Source organism: Cavia porcellus, unplaced genomic scaffold, assembly GCF_034190915.1.
Source record: "Cavia porcellus strain 051 isolate PalLab524CR breed Dunkin Hartley unplaced genomic scaffold, mCavPor4.1 scaffold_1, whole genome shotgun sequence".
In the NCBI taxonomy this organism is placed as follows: domain Eukaryota; kingdom Metazoa; phylum Chordata; class Mammalia; order Rodentia; family Caviidae; genus Cavia; species Cavia porcellus.
In genome coordinates this window covers 200,640,549-200,658,759 of record NW_026947484.1, presented here as the reverse complement: position 1 = coordinate 200,658,759, position 18,211 = coordinate 200,640,549, and the positions used below count along the sequence as shown (strand labels likewise).

The window sequence follows — 18,211 nt, the reverse complement described above, 5'->3', positions numbered from 1 at the left end:
CTGATGCCTCCAGCGTGGCTGACCTTGATCCAAACCCCCCTCCCCACCATGTTCCCAGTCCTTAACAGAGCCCATCACCAAGAGTCCACAGATGTCTAGGGAGAGCAGAGATGAAGACGGACAGTCCTGCACCAGAGAGCAAGAGTTTGCTGAGAACCACAAATTGACAATGACTAATTTTGCATACTTCTCTAGAGGATAAATGGAGGTTTAGGATTCTCAGTATCACCCATTTGAGACTTCCCATTAACTCTTTAGGGGTGGGCCATCTTCTCCAAGCCACTAAGATAAAACTAAGACCACTAAATTCAAAAAGCACTCCAGGGCAAGATCCTTCTTAGCATAGAATTGTCTCTGCCCTCTTGAGTCATCCCAAGATTATACTTGCCCGCTGAGTCATAGACCCCTGAGTCTTTGTACTTCGTATCTTCCGCTAGCCCCACCTATCTCTGATATCCCCAATAAACAGCAGCTATCTTTGAGTGTTGCTCTGTTGGCCCATCTGGAGGCACTGACTTCTCAGTCACTCATCATGTTTTACTAAATTTGTCTCTGTTTCTTATTTTATCCTCTCACTGTACCCTTGATACAGGCAATCGGGACTCTTGATCACATCCCTGATATAAGTTATCACACTGTAGCATGCACGAGCATCCCCTGGAGAAGCTGTTAAAACAGACACTCATGAGCCGCATCTCCAGGGACCCTGACTCCATACATCTGGGAGGGGACTGCTGAAAGTCGTCTTTCTAACAAGCTCCCAGCTAAAACCACTAGTCCACAATTCAAATACTGTGTCCCGAATAACGGTTACTTATTAAGTGTCTGATGAACAAATGATAAATGGAACGAATCTGAAGGTAGCCTCGCAGAAGAGCAGTCTGAGAACAAGACTCCTCGACTCTCCCTCCCTTTCATAGGTCAGCCAAGAGCACCAGCTCCTCCACTATGGACACCAAGCTGAACACTGGAACTCTGGGCCACATCTCCCATCCCCTAAGACCTTCCAGCCACACAGGTGGTGTCAGCATCCTGATACCAGCTAAGCATGTGGTATTAGCACACACACTTGCACAGCTGGGTTTACACACATGTCTAAAGACATATACACCCTTGCCACTCAGAGAGCTGTAACACTTTAGCAGGACACAAATTGTTCAAAGGTATATTATGTATATTCATTACATGGATAATGGATAAAGCATGAATGAAGTTCCTGTGCTCTCAAAACTGTCCTAGTTTTACTGGATTAAGGAGAAAACATATGCAGCAGAAGCAACAGTGACTGTCCAGCCCTTTCCAGTGGAGCTCCACACAGAGTGGCCGATGTCCCCAACGGGACACACATGGCTTCAGGAGGGAGCACCAGTGGAGAGTACAGTACTTCCAGGCATTTCCAAGAGTGCAAGGAGCTAGATGAGGGCCTAGCAAGAGCCAAGGGGGTCCAAGCTGGCTGAAGAAGAGCGCCCCCAGGAGCATCCCAGTCTATAGTGGCCCGCTCTCCACCCTACGTTCTGATTTAATGAATCTGAGCTCTGAGCTGGGGCAGGGAATGGATACTGCCCAGCCAAGGAGAAGTTCCACAATGCCTAGGGAAGTTGATAAACAAGACACAGTGCCCACCAGCTGCAGGAAATATCCCAAAGCACTGCACACGAGGGGACACTTCCTTCCACCTTGCTGAGACAGGAAGGCAGGGAGGAAGAGCTGGCTATCCTGGAAGACAGAGGGTGGCGAGTGTGCAAGCCTTGCAGCCAGAAGACTGCCACCCACGAAGGCACAGTAGTATGGACAAACATGGGCCATCCAGGGAACAACAAGCAGCAGATGGACATGGAAAGAAACCTACGAAATATTAAAACAAATAAAACCCAGCTAAACTCAACTGAAACAAAACAACTACACCTGCAGCTCTCAGCCTCTTCCAAGGGGTAAAGCAATAATGCAGACCCACATGCAGGAGCGCCCCAGTGGTGCACAAAGGGATTCCGGGTCTTCCAGTGGATCCCTCTCCCCTTCAACAGTACTTCCTTCAGACCGGACTGGCTGAGGACTCCCATGCTGAGAGGCAAGCAGAGCGGAGGAACAGGAAGGGTGCAAGCTCAGGAGTCAGAGGAGCCCACTTTAGAAGTGCAGCTCTAACAGTTAGTGCTGTGTGATTTTCAACAAGTTAACCTGGTGATGCTTGTAATCCCAGCACTCAGAAGGCTGAGGCAGGAAGATTACTGCAAGCCTGAGACCAGCCTACACTACACAGTGAGGTCAAGGGCAGCCTGAACTGCAGAGTGAACTGTCTCAAAAACAAAAAACACAAAACAAAACAAAACAAAAATTAACCAAACTAGATGAGTTTCCATCCCATAAAATTGAAATAGTGGGAAATATTTTCTCTACAGGAGTGAAATGTGTATAAATCAGGAAGGATTTGTAAATGGATGCAAGCAACAGGATGAAAAGGCAACCTTAGAGAATGAAATAAACAATTTGCAAATCATATATTTGATAAGGGGCTTCTATCCAAATCCACAAAGAGCTCCTAGAAGTCAACAACAAAAGTCAAATTATTCATCTGAAAAATGGGCACAGGTCCTGAATAAACACATCTCCAAAGATGACAGGCAAGTGGCCCAGCAACCACATGAAAAGATGTCCAACGTCACCAGTTATTAGGGTAATGCAAGCCAAAACCCAACCACAATGGCTATAACCTTACATTCATTACTGTACCTATTACCAAAAAGACAAAACAAACAAAGACAAACAAACAAAACCAGAAACTCAAAGTACTGCACTGGCAAAGATGGGAGAAACTGGGAACTCTGATGTGCTGTTGGTGGGAATATAAAATGCAACCACAATGTTACAGAAAACCATTTCAGTTCCTCGAAAAGTTAAAAATGAAATGCCCACATGATCCAGAAATTCCCTTCTAAGTATATACCCAAAATGATTGAAAGAAGGGTCTCAAAGATACCTCTAAATGCATGATCATAGCAGCATTATATGCAATAATCATAAGGTAAAAGCAACCTAAGTGTCCATCTGTGGCCCAGATCCACAAAAGACGGCACATACATTTGATAGAACACAGTATTTTATCTGTGTAGCCCTCAAATGAAATAGTGGGTAATATTTTCTCCACAGGAGTGTAATGTGTATAGACCAGCAAGGATTTGTAAATGGATACAAGCAACAGGATGAAAAGGCAACCTCAATGAAATGAGCAATTTGCAAATCATATACCTGATAAGGGGCTACTAGCCACGGGCTACTACACCAGGATGCACCTGAGGATATTCTGCCCAACGAAACCAGCCAGTCACCAAAAGTTACACACTGTCTGACTGCAGGTCTGGGAGGCCCCATGGACAGAGAAACACACAGAAGCAGAAAGTAAGCATGGTGGCTGCCAGGGGCTGTGTAGCGGGGAAACAGAAAGTTGTTTAATGGGTAAGAGTTTCAGTTTTGCAAGCTGAAAAACTTCTAGAGATTAGTTTCATAACAATATGAAGATATTTAACGCCACTGTGCTACATACTTAAAATTGCTTACCATGGGGCTTTTTTGTTCTGTTGGAGGGGGGGGTCTCACTATGTAGTTCAGGCTGGCCCTACATTCATGATGATTCTCCTGCTTCAACCTCCTGAGTGCTTGGATTACAGGTATGCACCACCACACTCTGCCAAGTTTTGTTATGCGTACATGTATCTAATAATTTTTATGTTATGTGTATTTAATACTTCTTTTAAAGTACCTAGAAGTGTGGTTCTTAAAGAGAAAGTGCTTGTTAAACACACAGATTCCAGGGCCTCTTCCTTAGAACTTCTGATTCCTTAAAGTCTGGGTACCCAGCCCTGGAATCTGCATTTTTATAAACACTCCAGACACAGCTACCTCATTAAGAATTCCCTGAAAGTATTTCTCTCTTCTAAAGGGTGGAGGAAGTTCTTTTGGACATTCTGCCCTGCCAATCTGTGAAGGAAGGGGGAGGAAGTGCCCATGTATGTATCTCTATCTATACCATCTTCTCTGTCTACGAAGAATAAACTCATGCAGATCCCAGCCACAGACCCAAGGAGATGGCCTCCACCCTTAGGGAGCCACGAGCCATAAAACTCCCCTGTGAGGCCCTGGGCCCCAGCCCACAGGGCTCTCATATTTCTACCTGGCCAAGCTCTGCCTCTTGCCAGAAGCGTGTCAAATAAACCAACCCTTGCCCCACAGGATGTCCCAAAAAGGAGGGTGATGCAATGCACACCCCACAGTTGCTTCGCCCCCCAGGCAGCTAGAGAGAAGAGATCTGCCTCAGGCAAGGCCGCTGCGGAAAGGCAGACAAGCACAGGAAAACCACAGATCCCAAGGGCACCAGTGAGGGGGAAGACCGTGGGGAGCCCTAGGGCCAGGGAGAGGCCCGCAGGGGCCTTGGGAGGCTGAGCAGCCCCAGAGAGGCTGCTAACTCCAGGTCCCACACCCACCTTCACCACCCAACTGGGAAAGGAGGCTCTGCTCACTCAGCCACAGCCCACTAACCAGTGTCCTCAGCCCAACCACATCCCACAGAGTCATCTATTATCTTCCCACCACGAGGGCACCTTTGACATTGCCCATGCTCCACACTAACACTTTGCTACTTGGCAGTATGGCAAGGATGTCGCTCTTGGGGCAGAGAGCACTTCAAGCCTGCTTTTGCACAGGAGCCCAGGCTACTGGGATTCTGATTCCTGAGAAGCAGACCTGCCATGACATGGTTAGAGATTAAACTCTAGGTCTCTCTCCCTTACCTCTTCAAAAGCCCTGAGAGGGCAACCAGCAGTATGTTTGTACACAGTTGTATGGTTCTGTAACACAAACAAAACACTGAGTTTTTCAGTTAGTCTAGGATTCCACAGAGCTTATCTTCTAACTTTCCTAAGTCTTTTCTGGGGTTGCTGATAAGATTTGCCAATTCTGTTAAAAGGAGATGAGATAGCCTGGTCACTATCAAAAACTGTAAATATCAGACCTACAAAACCAGGATTTGAAGCAGGGCGTGGTGGCGCACACCTGTGATCCCAGCACTCTGGGAGGCTGAGGTATGAGAACTGCAAATTCTAGTTCAGCCTGGTGATTGAGGAAGACTCTCAAAATTTACAGACTTAAAAAGGAGTGGGGATGTAGCTCTGTACAAAGCCCTGGGTTCAATTTCCAATAACAAACAAACCAAGGATCTATTGCTGGGTGCTGAGTCTCACTTAACTTTCATGATGAAGTCACATCCTTTGGTTTGTTCAGCCTTCCTGGTCACGCTTATGAGTTAACTTGTTTATTTTTAAACCACTTTCACAAAGTAGCTTAAGAAAATAGGACTCAGAAAGGTTCCAGGACATCTCTTGGTCACCTGAGGTCCAGGTGGTGGCCTAAGATTCAAACCCAGGCCCCCAGACCAAACCCAGTGTTCACTCTTCTGTATCACTATTCCTACCTGCCCTGATAAGAACCAGATAGTACCCACAAACAGAAAGGTCCTCTAAATATAAACAAACAAACAAATAAGCTTTCTATGGGATTAGTTCATGGACAACTTAGAAATAACCACTAACTTTTACTGATGACTTCCCACGTGGCAAGCTCTAATCTAAAGTTTTTTTCTTGCAATTCTTTACCTATCCCTTAACACTAGGAGCTTAGCTATAGTCATTAGCTTCACTCAGATGAAGAAACAGATTAAGAAAGGTTTGTTAATTCACTCAACAATACACAGGAAGTAGGAAGGCCAGGACTAAAGCTGAGACCTAATTCTAAAGCTCCTGCCTCTAACTGTGGTGCAATATTCTACAAGTGAAGGGGCCCCACTGGGTGCAGGGTGCAGATAGGGCAGAGAAAGTAACCTGAACCTACCTCAGAGACCTCAAAACTAGAAAGAAGTGTTGCAGGCAGCTGAGTTAGTTAGAAATATTATAGGCAGTCTGACTCTGGCAGTCAGACAGGGCTGGCTCCTCCATGGAGCCAGTAGAGATACCTGGCAACCACCAGGGAGACTGCCACCTCCTGCACTGGGCCAGGCCTCAAGACAAAAGACCAAACAAATACACCCATATCCTGAGGATTGGTATTCTAAACAGTTCCCTATCACCCTGAGAAAGCCTAGGGTCACCATCTCATCCCCCTAGGCAAGAGTCACAGCTCTAAGAATGCCCCTTTCCTACAGGACTTGCTTTCCCATTTGTCCCCAATTTAATCAATTTTACCTGAACTACTAATCTTATTGGCTAACTATAGTTATGTCCCACCTTATGCCCATCTGCTGTGTGAGTTCCCAGTCTTCCCCGCCTTGGACCCACCTCATCTCATGATTTTACTCTGTAATAGTCCTTGGAAAAGACAGTTTTTGGCAACCCCTTCTGACTCTTCAGACAGAAGCTTTCTTTCTCTCAATAAATATATTCTGCTCTTAACCTCCGTTGTTCCTAAAATTCATTCTTCGATTTTAGAGAACACGAATTTGCAGACATAGTAGGTTCGGAGTTTCATTCCTCTGTATCAGAAGGAATGACAAATGTGAATTACAGCAAAGGTTTTAAGTTCCAGTGAACTGGTAGTTACCACATCAACTGCTCTTCATGGATCTTGATGCCTAGGACCTTCCAGGAGCTCCTTTTCTAGAGGCCTCCCACTTAAATATTCTGGGCATGGCACAGTTCCACAAAGCACTCTACATGACTTCCAGCCAGCAAGAAAGGTGTCACCATCTCCTGTAACAAACCTTCTGAGCACACTGTTTTTCAGTTAGCCTAGGATTCCACAGAGCTTATCTTCTAACTTTCCTAAGTCTTTTCTGGGGTTGCTGATAAGATTTGCCAATTCTGTTAAAAGGAGATGAGATCCAGCTAGCTGTTCAGAAATTTGCAATGAGATTATTCTGAGAAAGAACCACCAGAGACAAAGGCCTCTTAAGAGAGGTTGGCCTGCTGTCTGCTTCTGTGGCTGAAAACCAAGGGCTAGGGATCTTGGATGGGGGCAGGAAGCAGAGAAGAGGCAGGAGCTATCTGCCTTGTGCCCTCCTGTGGTCTTCCTCTGTGCCCCTTGAGCAGGCTGTTGGGGACAGGGGACTGGTATGTGTATCTCTGGTGGGGAGAAAGGCAAATAATTTAGGAACCCATTGTGTACTAGTAACAAAGAGGACAAAGATGTTGCTGGTGTTCCACTGTGACTGTCTCTGAGGGTCTGACGCTCCCTGGTGCTATGCCACAGCTTATGTCCTAGCTGCCCCACCTTGTGCCCAGCACCTCAGGTGCACTGGGGTCACTGGAGGGTGTTCATCGACATGCTGGTCAACCTTCTGGACTGGTACCCTGGGCCTGCAGTGCTCACGCCTGGGCATCTCACTCTGCAGACAGGTGCCCAAGGACCTAGGAGTCCTCTCTTCTGTGTTCAGGTCACAGAAGTGGCCAGCACCTCAGATGATGCACGAGGGTCAGGTGCACACTGGTCTGCATCCACATGAGCACCGAGGGCCGGACCCCAGGGCCTGTCGGTCAAGACTGTCTGTCCCCAGCCTGTGCCCAGGTGGGCCGCCTGGCCTCTCCTCCGAAGAAGGCAGAGGTGGCTCTGGGCGCCTGTCCTTTGCTCGGGTCTGGGGGCGCTGCTGGCACTCGAGTCCCCGGTCCCCTCTTGCCTCCCGCCCGCGAGGCCGAGCCGGAGACCCGAAGCCGCGGCCGGTGGGCCCCGCAGAGGCGGCCTGGGCCTGTCCCCCGCGGGCCGGGCACGGAGCCCGCAGGCCTCGGCTGAGCCCGGAGGCTGCTCCCGCCCCCGGCCCGGCCCGGCCCGGCCCGGCCCGCGCCCGCCCGTCCTCCGGTCCACCCGGCGGCGCTCGGGGCAGCCGGGCCGGCGCGGCGCGGCCTGACTTAACTGTTCCCCGCTGGGGCGGCGGCGGCGGCGGCGGGTCCCGGCTCCGTCTCACGCAGAAGCAGCTTCTCATCGCCCGGGCGGCGCGGGAGGGGCCGGGCCCGGGGCCCAGGCGGCGGCAGCGGCGCCGCAGCTCGAGCGCGAGCTCCCCGGGAGCGGCGGCGCGGCGGCGGCGAGGGGCGGGGCGCGGCCTGGCGGCGGCGGCGGCCACCACACGGCGACAGCTCCCTCCGCGGGCCGCGGCGGCGGGCCGGGCCGGGCCGGGCCGGGGAGGCGGCGGAGGGGAGCGGGAGCCCCGGGCGCCCGGAGCCCGAGCCCGCGCCGCGCCCGAGCCTGCGCCGCGCCCCGCTCCCCGCCCCCCAGGCCCAGCCTTTGGCCGCGGGCAGGGCCTGGACCCCGGCCCCACCGAGCCGGGGGCGCCCGCAGGCCAGCCTCAGAGCCCCCGCAGTCCCGCGCCTCTTGGAGCCCGGGACATCGACGATCCCCTCCTCCAAGTGGGTCTCTCCCTGGACCCTGGACCCTAGGCCTCACTGCACCCAGGATGCATCCTCAGCCTGGTCGCTGCAAGCCCCCAGGTCCTCCAGACTAACTGGAGTGGCCTCTTTTGGGGACACCCTTCCACCTAGCCCTTCTAGCCTTTACTAAACCCCAAGACAACCCCTCAGCTCTTCCCACTGCCCAGCTGACCTAACAGGCAGGCCTCTTAGGCTGACCCCAATCTCCTAGTAATTCTCAGCCGCTCCTTTTGCTGGGCAAATGATTTGTCCACACAGCCTCGGGGAAGCACAGAGAGCCAGAGGTTTAAGCAAGAGTCCAGCCCCTGCAGTACTTGGGGAAGGGTACAAGCCAGAGGATGAAATGGACCTGGAGGAGGAGGAGGATCCAGAGCTGGACCGGAGGGGGGGGGGCTGGAGTAGCTGGAAGGAAAGGCAGGCACAGACTTTGTCCCCTTAACCAGAAAGGTTCTACACAGCCTTAGCCAACCGCCCCAGGATGAGGGGTGTGCTGCTTAAAAGGATGCTGGCCAAGAAACTGGCACATTGAGGGCAGAGGACCATGCAAGGATGATCAGCATCAATTTACTAACACATCAAGCCTCATTTTCACACGTTCTAGGATTTTCCAAAATATCTTGATCCTAAAGAATAGGTGCCAAGCAGAACTGGCTGTGGAGGGAAATGTCCTGTGGGGCTGTCACCCAAAGGTGTGCATTCCCAGCATCTGTATCACTTAGAAATGTTGCTGGTTCAGGTGGTTTCACAGCAAGTTCGACAAGTTCTGTCACACCATCAGGAGATGGACCAGGTCCTGTGTTGTTTAAACTGTTCACAAGGGAAAAATTCATTCTCCAGGTTTAGCATAACTCTGATACCAAGATCCAGCAAAGATAACACCCAAAAGAAGAAGTGCAGATAAATGTAGAACACGAGTCCCCTGTCTTGCAGGAGGACTTTAGCAGTTGGATAACTTACACTGTGTGATTCTCCACCTTTTGGATTATCACAAAGTTAGTGTATGGAAGTCTCTATGAAGTCTAGGAATAAAGACACCTGTCTGCTTTGTTTTACCTGGCATTTCCCAGACTCAGCTGAGCCAAGACAACCTTTGCCAAGCTCACTGATCAGCTTCCAGTATGTGAGTCACTACTATGGACCAATACCCTTAAGTGTATAGTAGCTGCAAAACTACTAAGTAAGAATTTAACAATTTTAATAGAATTTGCACTAAAACCACCTCAATCAATATGTGTTTCTTCCCAAAGTGCAAAGAAAAGATGCAACACTGGGGACTCTGTAAACTCGTTGCATTGTTAAAAGAAAATAAATCACAGGATAGATGGTTTAAAAGTATTTGATAAATGTCAATACCAACGACATAGGAAAAAAATTTAGGAAAAAAATTTAAATTTGACGAAGTTAACCAGAAGACATCAACACATTTCATGGTGAAACATTAAAAAACACTCTCATTTAAATCAGAAACAAAGCAAAAATTGCTAAAATTGCTACAAACTAATGCCAGTGGAATAAGTTAAGAAAAATAAACAAGAAGTATAAATAGTGGGAAGAAAGAATATTTTCATTTTTCGCTCCTGGTAGTATTTCCTTAAGAATAAAAATCAAAGCAGTCAACTAAAAGTATCACAGACTTTGGTAAGGTAGCCAACTTTAAGATGAATCAATAGCCTTCCCAATTGTTGGGGGCAGCTTTCTTCCCTATATAGAGGGACAAGTCCTGGCCTCTCTCCACCCGAAGTGAGGATGAGTAAATTTTGAAGTAGTTAGCAAGTTTAGGAGAAGCATTAGACAAGAACAGATGCTTCTGAATTCTCTTTTTTGGATTTTCGCTGACTGCAGAAAACAAATACTTTTTTTCACGTGCTTTTACCATTCAGTAAGTTTGTAGGCTAGAGAGAGACCATTGGCCCAAAATGCCTGCAACTACAAGAAACAGATCTATTGAAGGAGAACTATAGCTACAGATCAAAAGCTACACTTTCCAATCATGTTTATCAATAATCAAGGTAGTATTTCTATGTCCTGTGTTCCTTTCATCGATGACTTGGTGTTACGGCTTGTATCTAGATGTCCCCCATAGCCTCAGGTGGTCAGAGGTGGTGCTTTTCAGAGGTAGCTGGATCTAGAGTTGGCGCTGCTGGGATAAAGGATGTTATACTGGGATTGCTTCATGGTACAATGCAAGGGTTAAGGTTGTTCTGCCCTGGCTGTGAGTGCTACTCCCCGGAAGAGTGGGTAGCCTGAATAAAATATAAGGGAGGTATTTTATTATAAAATAAAAGAAAGAGGGTTGCTACTTGTGACTTATGGCTTACTGCCTTGCCACCTTCCGACTGCCATGAACTATTTCTCCTCTGCAATGCCTCCCCGCCACGCCATGCCACTGATTAGGAAGCAGCCTACTATGAACTGGAACCTCTATAAACTGTGAGCCAAATAAATCTTTCCTCCTTTAACTTTGGGTGTTGGATATTTTGTCTTAGCGACAAAAAAGTAAGACACTTGGTTTGTTCTGAACTCAAAAGAAGGAAAGAGAAGCACTACTTCTAGGGCCACCTGTATATAACACCAAACAACAGTGATTTCCATTTAGAAAATATGATGAAAAAGGTATATCAATAAATAGTATACAGCATATTCTAAATGAAAGAGCCATAGGAGGAAATAATATCTCACTTAAGGACATTAAAAAAAAAAAACCTTTTAACTAGAAAAATATAACAGGTCTCTGGACAGGAAGCCTCAACATTGCAAAACTATCTTCCAAACTTGATTTATAAATCTATATCGAAGAACCAATATGACTCACAGTGTGGGGTGGGATAAAACATGACAGAATTATTTCAAAGTTTCTCTTGATAAATAGATAAAAGGAAGTGAAAATTTTAAAATGAAAAAAATAAGGGAATATTGCTCTAACAAATATTAAAATATAATGTAAAATCTCAGTAAATAAAACTATGGGCCACTAGTGTAGGAACATATACTTTTATCAGATATTAAATCCTATTTATAAATGCTCCTTTTGCATCCTTGCTCTATTTCCATATTCCAATACCAACAGGATATACAAATTTGAATATTCCCATGTACCCAACTCCAACCCAAATTACCTGGCTTGGTCCACTCCAATAACTTGGTTACTGGTCTCCTACCTTTGCCCCTGTCCAGACAATGGAAAACAGCAACCAGAGTGATCATTAAAAAATACTAATAATAAAATGAAACAGGCCACTCTCTTGCTTAATGCCCTCTGATGACTTCCTGTGAAATGAAATAAAATAAAATTCAGCTGCTCCAGCATGCCCTACAAGGGCTCATGCTGTCAGGAACTAGCCTGCTCCTTCGTACTGTTAGCTTCTCTAACCACACTGGCTTCTTTTCAAATCTTTAAATATCAAATATTTCTTCCCTGGGTAATTTGCCAATAGCACTTCTCTGTCATTACAGGCCTGGGCTCTTAAAATTCTTAAATTCTCAGTTTAAATGTCATTCCTTGGAGAACTGCACTGGTCACTTCTCTAAATAGGTCCCTGTTTCCATACCACATTAGATTTTTTCCTGTTTATTTCTCACGATAATCTGTAACTGCGCTCGTCACTTTTCCATTTCTGGGACAATATACCCGATACCTGCAGTTTAAAGGAGTAGGGATTTATTTTGGCACACAGTTTTACAGGGTTCAGTCCATGGTCTTCTGGCTCCAAAGCAGAAACTCCATCCCAGAAGGACTTAATAGAGGAAAGTCACTTTCCGCATGGCAGCCAGGAAGCATGGCGGGTAGGGAGCCTGGGACAAGAATACACCCTCCAGGTTTTTCTTCCAGTGCCCTCATCTTCTGACTAGGCCCCATCTCCAAACACATGAGACTTCATGGAGATAGTGCAGGTCTAAATATAATAGCGACTATCGGCCACCTATTTATCCATGCGACTGTCAGTCTTCCAGACAGAACAAAAGCTCCACCCCAGTCAGGGGTGTAGTTGTTTGGTTCACTAAGCATAACTGTATCACACGTGGTAGCCCCTCAGTGAACATTTTCCTAGAGAATGTGTCAGCATTTAATATGTGCCTTCTCTTTGTCCATGTCTAATAATTTATCCAAAGTAAACAATCAGACAAGTGCCCACGGATATACATTCACGGATATACATTCAATTATTCAAGGATAATTATTCCAGCATTGCTTATAATGAGAAAATATTGGACATACTTTAAATGCCTAGCAATAAAAGATTGGTCATTTTAAAAAACTGTACTAACATAGAAATATATGAATATCATGTATTTGTTAAGTAAAAGGCAGGGTACATTTATTTTATGAACCTATCAATTACATGTGTGTATTTATATGTATTCAGATTTGTTTAAACACTTTAAAATATACTAAACATTAGCTTTGAACAATGGCTGTGTCTTGGGGATAATTTATATCAGTGGACCACAACCTTTTTGGCAATAGGGACTGGTTTTGTGGAAGATAATTTTTCTATGGACCAATGTCATGGTTTCTGTCTGTGGCCCCCAGGCCTCATGAGTTTGAATTGTGCATTTGTTATTTGGTCATTGTCTAGTGCTTAGATTGATGGTGTCAGTGCTCCCCCCACAAAGGGGTGGAGCCAGGATGTGATGTAATGGCAGGAAGAAGGTGTGTCTTTCTCTTTGCTGGTTCCGGCTTGCTGTTTGCAGCCACCATGAACTGCGGCCCAGCCATGCCTGCCTGCCTTGGAGCCAACTGAGTGTGGACTGAAACCTCCAAAAACTGTAAGAAATAAACCTTTCCTTTCCCAACTTTGGGCTTCAGGTATTTTGTCTCAGCAATGAGTAAAAAGTAACCGAGACAACCAAAGTTTGGGGGATGGTTTTGGGATCCTTCAAGCACATTACCTTTATTGTGCACTTTATTCCTATTATTATTATAATACATACTATATAATGAAATAATTATTCAACTCATCATAATGCAGAATTAATTGGAATACTGAGCTTATTTTCCTGCAACTAGACAGTTCTATCTAGGGGGACAGAAGACAGTGACACCCCATGTGTATTGCTTATGTCCAGTGTTCTCCATAATCTTGTTCTGGTTTCTATCATTGCAAAAATTCCTGTTTCACAAAAATGGGGTGTTGAGAATGGAAGCAGGCTTTTCAGCACTCCTGTGGCAGACTGTCTGCCTTGACTTTAGTCCAAAATGTTAGTCCAAAGATGTCTCAAACATATTTTTAAGATCACCATCATTTGTAACCTCAAGCAGCTGAACCTCTTCTAGCATGGATGACCTGACTTATTCATAAGAGAGCTGAGGATTCGTTCCTTGCCACTTCTGAGGTCTTTTGTGGTTGGGAGGTGGTGGGAAAACTCCTTTGAAAGCCTAGAAGGTGGTTATGCAGCAGCAGGGAGAAAGAAGTCCAAACCCTGCTGATGTTTGAAACATGTCAAAAATCTCAATATTTTCACTCATTGCCCCATAATTCCAGTTTAGCTTTGAATGCAGCCCCAGTATTTGTGACTTGGACACAGTTTTCATTCTCTCCTGAAGTGACAGTTAGGGGTTTGTTGAGTAGATTTAGTATGTCATCTGAATAAGCAAGTTTTGCAACCTATTCTTGAGTGACTGAAATGTGCTACCAGTGGTGATTGTTTTTCTAAAAGAAATCTCTGGAGAGCTTTTGTAATTCAAAAACTCTGGCCAGAAATCTACCTTTAGAAAACGATGTCACTTCTAAGTATAAGAGAAAGTGTGTGTCTGTATCCATCTCCTCACACATTTGCAGAGATGTGTATTAAAGGCATGTACTTTAATGTGGTTGATAATTTTATCTTTTTGAGACAGGGTCTTGCTATGTAGTCCTGGTTGGTCTTGAACTCATGGTTGCCTCCTGCATCCACCTCCTAAGTACTAGTATTACAGTGTACCAGCATACTCAGTTGATAATTGTAAATGTTGTCAAATTCAGTTGACATCCAGTTAAAATCAGTTGATATTTTTCAGTAAGCCAGCTTTCTCTATGGATGACACAGTGTGTAAACTGGAATTCAGGAGTGATCTCTTTGAGTCAAACCTGAAAAGAAAGCCATCCAGTCATGGCAGCCATTCCATCCATGTATTTACCAACACAAAATGACCAATTTAGTTTTCCAACTATGTAATCATTCAAACACTTGAATGGTTCTGCAGCTGTGGTGTTGGTTGGCAACAAAAGTGCATATAACATACTGTCATGCACATCTTTTTGAAAAATATATCCAATAAAAACAATCATTGCTACTTTCTTGTCAACACTGGTAGACTTAGCAACCGATACCACGGTGATTTGTTAATTCTCTGTAATTGTGCCTCAGTGTTCTCTGCTATGTAGTCAGTGCTTCTAGTTTTAATGCTAGCCAAAAAGGAACATGCACCACCTTTTGAATTGCAGCCTCTCTTAATAGTCATTACAAATGTCCTCAGCATCAGACTGGATCAATTCTGAACCAATAGTAAAGGGTTTCTTAGCTTAAGCAGTGTGTCAGACATTAAGAATCATGCTGTCAGTGCAGATATATTTAATAAAACGATGGCTTTCAATAATAGGTTCTGTTCTTCATGTTCGTGTGTTTTTCCTTTTGAAAAACTCCAAATACTCATCTCTTAATGCAGGATTCTTGGTCTCTATATGGTGAAGAAATTTTGAAGGTTTCAGGACTTTGTTGGATAGCTATTATACACAGCAGAATTGGAGAATGTGACTCACCTGTTGCAGTGAGCCTATAATTTAAGTGAGACTCTTGGTGTTTTCTTGAAATGTACCTGTCTTTTTATTGGCAGTCTTAGATTCTTCTGCTATCTCATCATTAGGTCAAGGTCTCTGTTTTTTAATCATTTTGGCTAGGGTTATCTTGTGACCTTACCAAAACTCTAACTGAAGTAAGTGTATAGTACATGAAAAAGGTGCAGATGAAAGTGGTAAATAAAATAATAAGCAGGCTGCACCAGAACTAAGATAATTTTTGGATTTGTAATTCCTGCTATCAGATGCAGTTATAAAATTGAAGTACACCATCTCACTTGTCACTATATATAGTCTTTCACTAATTGCAGTGTAATTGTCACTTGCCTTTCACTAATAGGCTTTTTGTTTTCACTGATATGCTTTTGATATGAATCTGCAGGCAACTGATTTATTATGATCTCTGTGCAGTCAAACCTCTCTGCTAATGTTAACCTGCATTTGCAGCCATTCCCCAGGGCTAGCATCACTGCTTCAGCTCCACCTCAGATCATCCAGCGTTACATTTTCATAGTGAGTGTGCAACCTGATCTTGCACATGTACTGGTCACAGTAAGATTCCTTTCTATGAGAATATAAGCCACTACTATCTGACAGGAAGCAAAGCTCAGGTGATAATGAAAGTGATGGGGAGTGACTGAAAATCCAGATAGAGCTTTGCTTCCTTACCAGCCCCTCCCCTCACTTCTTACTGTGTGGACTGGTTCCTAAAAGGCCAGGGGGTGGTACTGATCTATGGCTTAGGGGTTGGAGGCCCCAGTGTTGACTTCCTGGTTTACACAGGAAGTATCATTTCCTATTTTAATATGTTTGTATCAGTTGGGAATATGGTATAAACAACAGAAAATCCAAACAACAAAAGCTTGAACACTAGGTGTATATTTTATTAGCTGGCTGCCATCTATCTTTAGTATTATTAAGACAGAATGAAGCTATTAATAACACATATTTTTCCAGCGCTCTCTGAGATTCTCAACTTGCTGTCTTTTTATCCTTATGCCATTGCCTCATGGTCATGGACACACTCCAGTTCAGGTGGCCTGTTGTTCTCTTTTTTAAGGCAAGAAATGGGAAAGAAAACCTTTCCCAGAATCTGCCCAGCAGGCCTTCTAAGATTTCATTGGCCAGAAATGGTCATGTGGTTGTTCCTCACAACAAGACAGCCTGGGAAATTGGCTTCCTTAATCATGACCACCTCCTGGTCTTATTGCCAGTCTAATAACAAAAATCAGTGCTCTATTATCAGAGAAGGCAATGGAGGTGTTTAAAGGGTTAATAATAAACATATATGACCTTTGTAATCAGGGGGAAATGTCAGGGCATTTAAGACATGAAAAGATCCTGGGGGTGTTCAACGTCACAAACAGAACTTTTTCTGAAAGAGGTAGATGAGGGAATAGCAGGGCTTCCCACTCACAGGTTTCATCCACAGGTGGAGAGCAATTTGGCAGCTTCCCAGAGCTTAGATCCCACTCTGTCCCACTGTGGCCCTCCCTAGGGGCTCTCTCCATTAATAGATACATCATTACTCCTAGGGCTGCTTTCTGATATTGATTTGTGGGAACTAGAATGGATTGATTCTGCCTGAAGAGAGCAGGGCAAACTCTCATCAGTTATTGGTCTTGCTGGCTAAACATCACTTCGATCTGCATAATTTTTGGACTGATCTCTGTTCTCAGATTGTACACAGGTACTCTAGGAGCCAAGGGCAGGCAGGTATCCTCACGTTGGAGGGACAGTGTGTGCATGTGACTGACTCTCATTCAAAAGAATTTGACTGGAGAAATGTAGGAAATAAGCATAGACTCCCCGGCACAAACAGTGCCGCTGAAACTAAGAAACCATAAAGAGATCTGCTTTGATTACACAAAAGCACTGCATAATGAGAGACCCAAATAGTGAGACTTTCAATACCACCCGTAAAAGAGGGGAACCGCGATCTAGAAACCACGATCTTAACCAAGAACTCTGTTAAGAAAAGTCGCTTCCAGTAGACCGGCACCTTGCCTTTCTTATTTAGCACTCTGGGATATGGGAGGTACTCCACAAGTATTTCTGGAATGAATAATATTAGCCCTCAAGGGCAGTTATTGGGAATCCTGATCATTTTCCACAAGGCATTTCTTTTGCACAGGCACTGGGCTGGGCCTTTCCTTCTGAATAAATTATTTTAATCAGTGTTGATATCATTCCTGTGAATCAAGGACAATCATCCCGACGTTGTACCTCTGGAAACTGCAATTTAGAGAGAGAAAGCAGATTTCCCAGAATTTCACTGCACAGAACTCTGGCACAGGTTTCCAGAGAACACTATGTGGGTCAGAGCCCTGATTCTACATATCACAGCTGGTCCTTCACCCCCAGATTGGAAGTGCTGGCCAGACTTCTAGATTTAGAGAGATAAACATGATTTTTGCCTCCAAGTTGCGCAGTCTGGATGGCAGTGCAGATGTTGTCCTTTGGTAATCGTTTGGCTGATAGGAACAGAAATGCACTCAAGCTGTACTTTCTTCTCCTTTTCTCCCATTCACAGTCTAATATGGATGCCATGACGGTGTCCTCTGCTCTTGCTTTATGTCACATCAGCCCTAGGGACCCCTGACTCTAACAACTACCTGTACGCCCCAGTTGCAGACTGATGAGGACCTGACAGGCCCCATAATACTCAGCTTACTCTGGATCCACTAAAGTGAGACACACAACAGGGTCACATCTGTTTATCTTCTCCCATGGGCCAGACTCTGTGCCAAGACACAGGGAAGCTGAGCAGTCCAATCTCAGGAAGGCACAGAGACTTTAATGCCAGAAGGAACTTCTCCATGTCAGACCATCACTCTGTGCTCTGTATATTGACCTCATCCTCTCTCAACACACAGACTCACTTTCTCCCTCCACATGACACAAGCAGACTGCTGACAGTGTCGTATTTTCTTGTTACTTCTACTACCATACAAGAATCGTTGGCTAAGATTCACCATTAAAACCCTGGGGAAATATTCTGATTGGCTAGTTATGATCAGGTGACCACCCTGCTCC

General features: G+C 45.3%; 1 protein-coding gene and 1 long non-coding RNA gene across 4 annotated transcripts in view; one reads left to right on the top strand and one right to left on the bottom strand.

The window, feature by feature from the left end:
* Mvb12b (multivesicular body subunit 12B) overlaps positions 1–8,719 on the bottom strand; it is a 163,820-nt gene extending 155,101 nt beyond the window's left edge. The window contains exon 1 of one of the 3 annotated variants that reach the window (XM_063227666.1): positions 8,572–8,719. Coding sequence is in view for 1 of the 3 variants with exons in the window: in XM_063227674.1 (XP_063083744.1) it covers positions 7,889–7,957 (69 nt within the window). In the remaining 2 variants the exon portion in view is untranslated. Of the gene's footprint in view, positions 1–7,251; positions 7,271–7,888; positions 8,074–8,571 lie in introns of those variants that run through there. The other 2 variants (XM_063227674.1, XM_063227668.1) reach the window with 2 other exon arrangements.
* A 4,301-nt stretch (positions 8,720–13,020) lies between these two features.
* LOC134470904 (uncharacterized) overlaps positions 13,021–18,211 on the top strand; it is a 48,813-nt gene continuing 43,622 nt past the window's right edge. Inside the window, exon 1 of the long non-coding RNA XR_010040115.1 lies at positions 13,021–13,166. This is a non-coding gene — a long non-coding RNA (uncharacterized LOC134470904). The remainder of the gene's footprint in view (positions 13,167–18,211) is intronic.